At 55.2% G+C, this 1,562-nt stretch overlaps 1 protein-coding gene across 1 annotated transcript in view; it reads left to right on the top strand.

Moving 5' to 3' along the window:
* DOCK4 (dedicator of cytokinesis 4) overlaps positions 1 to 1,562 on the top strand; it is a 194,114-nt gene that overhangs the window by 188,154 nt on the left and 4,398 nt on the right. The window contains exon 49 of the mRNA XM_025046816.1: positions 870 to 1,072. Coding sequence (XP_024902584.1) covers positions 870 to 1,072 — 203 coding nt within the window. The remainder of the gene's footprint in view (positions 1 to 869; positions 1,073 to 1,562) is intronic.

The raw sequence follows: 1,562 nt of genomic DNA, 5'->3' as shown, positions 1-1,562 counted from the left end.
CCACAATTGACGGGAGAGGCGCTAACGCTGGCGTCTGGACGCGGCAAGCGAGGTGCGGACCGCACGACACCACCCGCAGTCACGGCCACTCTCTCCCTGAGGGCGCATGGGCGACCTCGCGTCTCCCAGGTTAACGTCACAGGGCTGCCTGCCCTCCGCACTGACTGCTGTCATGGTCTGTTCTGTGTCATCATCTGTGGTCGCTGTCGGGGGGTCTGTAAGTGTCTGTCTCTTCCCCTCGGCCTTTCTGTAGTTTTCTCGTGAGTTTTGAGCCCCACTGTGACAGCCGGGAGAATGGCGCTCATGACAGAGCAGCAGGCCCTGGACTCACGGACACTCGTGCAGAGATGAGGATTTCTGTGGCGGGGACAGAGGGGCGACCTGAGCACAGGCTTTAGGGGGCGAGGGAAACGTCTTACCTGTCGCCTTTGGAGGGCTGGGCGTGTGCAGGGGGAGGCTGCCGGAAACAGATTCCCACGGACGAGGTTAAGCTGCATGGGTGGCCTGGGTGTGCCCTCAGCTGCCTGGGCCCAAGTCAGCAGCTGCTCCCGAAGACTGCCCCCCACCCCGCGGACCTGCAGGCACCTTAGGAAGTAGACGAAGCAGCTAAGAAGCGCCCGGACCTTGGGGGAAGGGAAGGGACGCATTCGAGGCCCTGTCATTCTGGTTAAAGCGTCACTGGTGACTTTTCAGTAATTATCCCTCGTCTCAACGCGGCCATCCTTTGGTAGGCATCGTTCAGTTTCTTCCCCCCGCCCCTGCCCGGAAGGTCCTGAGCAGTGTCCTCCGTGTGGGTTCGTACACACAGGGCGTTTGCAGACAGTCATCCGACTGGTTTTTCTGAATTAAAATGATGTTTCTCTTTGCAGCTTCACCAGCGAGACACACGGCGTCAGCGACCCTCTCGCCCGCCGGGCGGTCTCCGTTGAAGGTACGGGCTCTTGTCCAGGCCGGGGCTGGAGGCTGGCCCCGAGTTCCTTTTCCCTTAAGACCCCTCCTTGGTCCATCAGTGAGGTGCTCTCATTTGCACGGACCAGGCAGAGAACATAAAGCAGGGGTAGGGGCGGAGGGGTAACCACACACACGAGGCTTGCCTTTGGGGGGCCTCCTACGGGAATGCAGACCTTCGTTTTTCAGATTATTAGCTTCATTCTGCAAATGGCAGCAGAGAGAATGTACAGACGAGTTAGTATAAGCCCTGAATCAGGAAAGAAATATGGGCCCAGTCTATCTCCCAGGACACTGTCAGCCTGGTCTTTTAGTTTAAGGGACATTTTAAAAAACAAACAAAAAAACCCCACACATTAACAACATTATCAAGACCTACTAAACATCCTCCCATGCTGTTTGTCGTTACCGTCAGACTCACCCATTTTGACTAAGCCAAACCCAACTTTTTCCCTTGTTCTGTGTTCTGCCAAGGCTTTTGTTTACATTAGCTACACACTCGATTATGAAAAGGCAGTAAAATGAACTTTAAAATTTCCAACGAACAAACCGGAAAGCCTTAAAGGCCAGATGTTTGGATTGCTGCGTAGACACGGGCCGTTTCACGTCTCTAA

The sequence above is a fragment of the Pteropus alecto genome, unplaced genomic scaffold, assembly GCF_000325575.1.
Source record: "Pteropus alecto unplaced genomic scaffold, ASM32557v1 scaffold21, whole genome shotgun sequence".
Taxonomy (NCBI): domain Eukaryota; kingdom Metazoa; phylum Chordata; class Mammalia; order Chiroptera; family Pteropodidae; genus Pteropus; species Pteropus alecto.
This window is presented reverse-complemented; position numbering and strand designations above follow the sequence as displayed.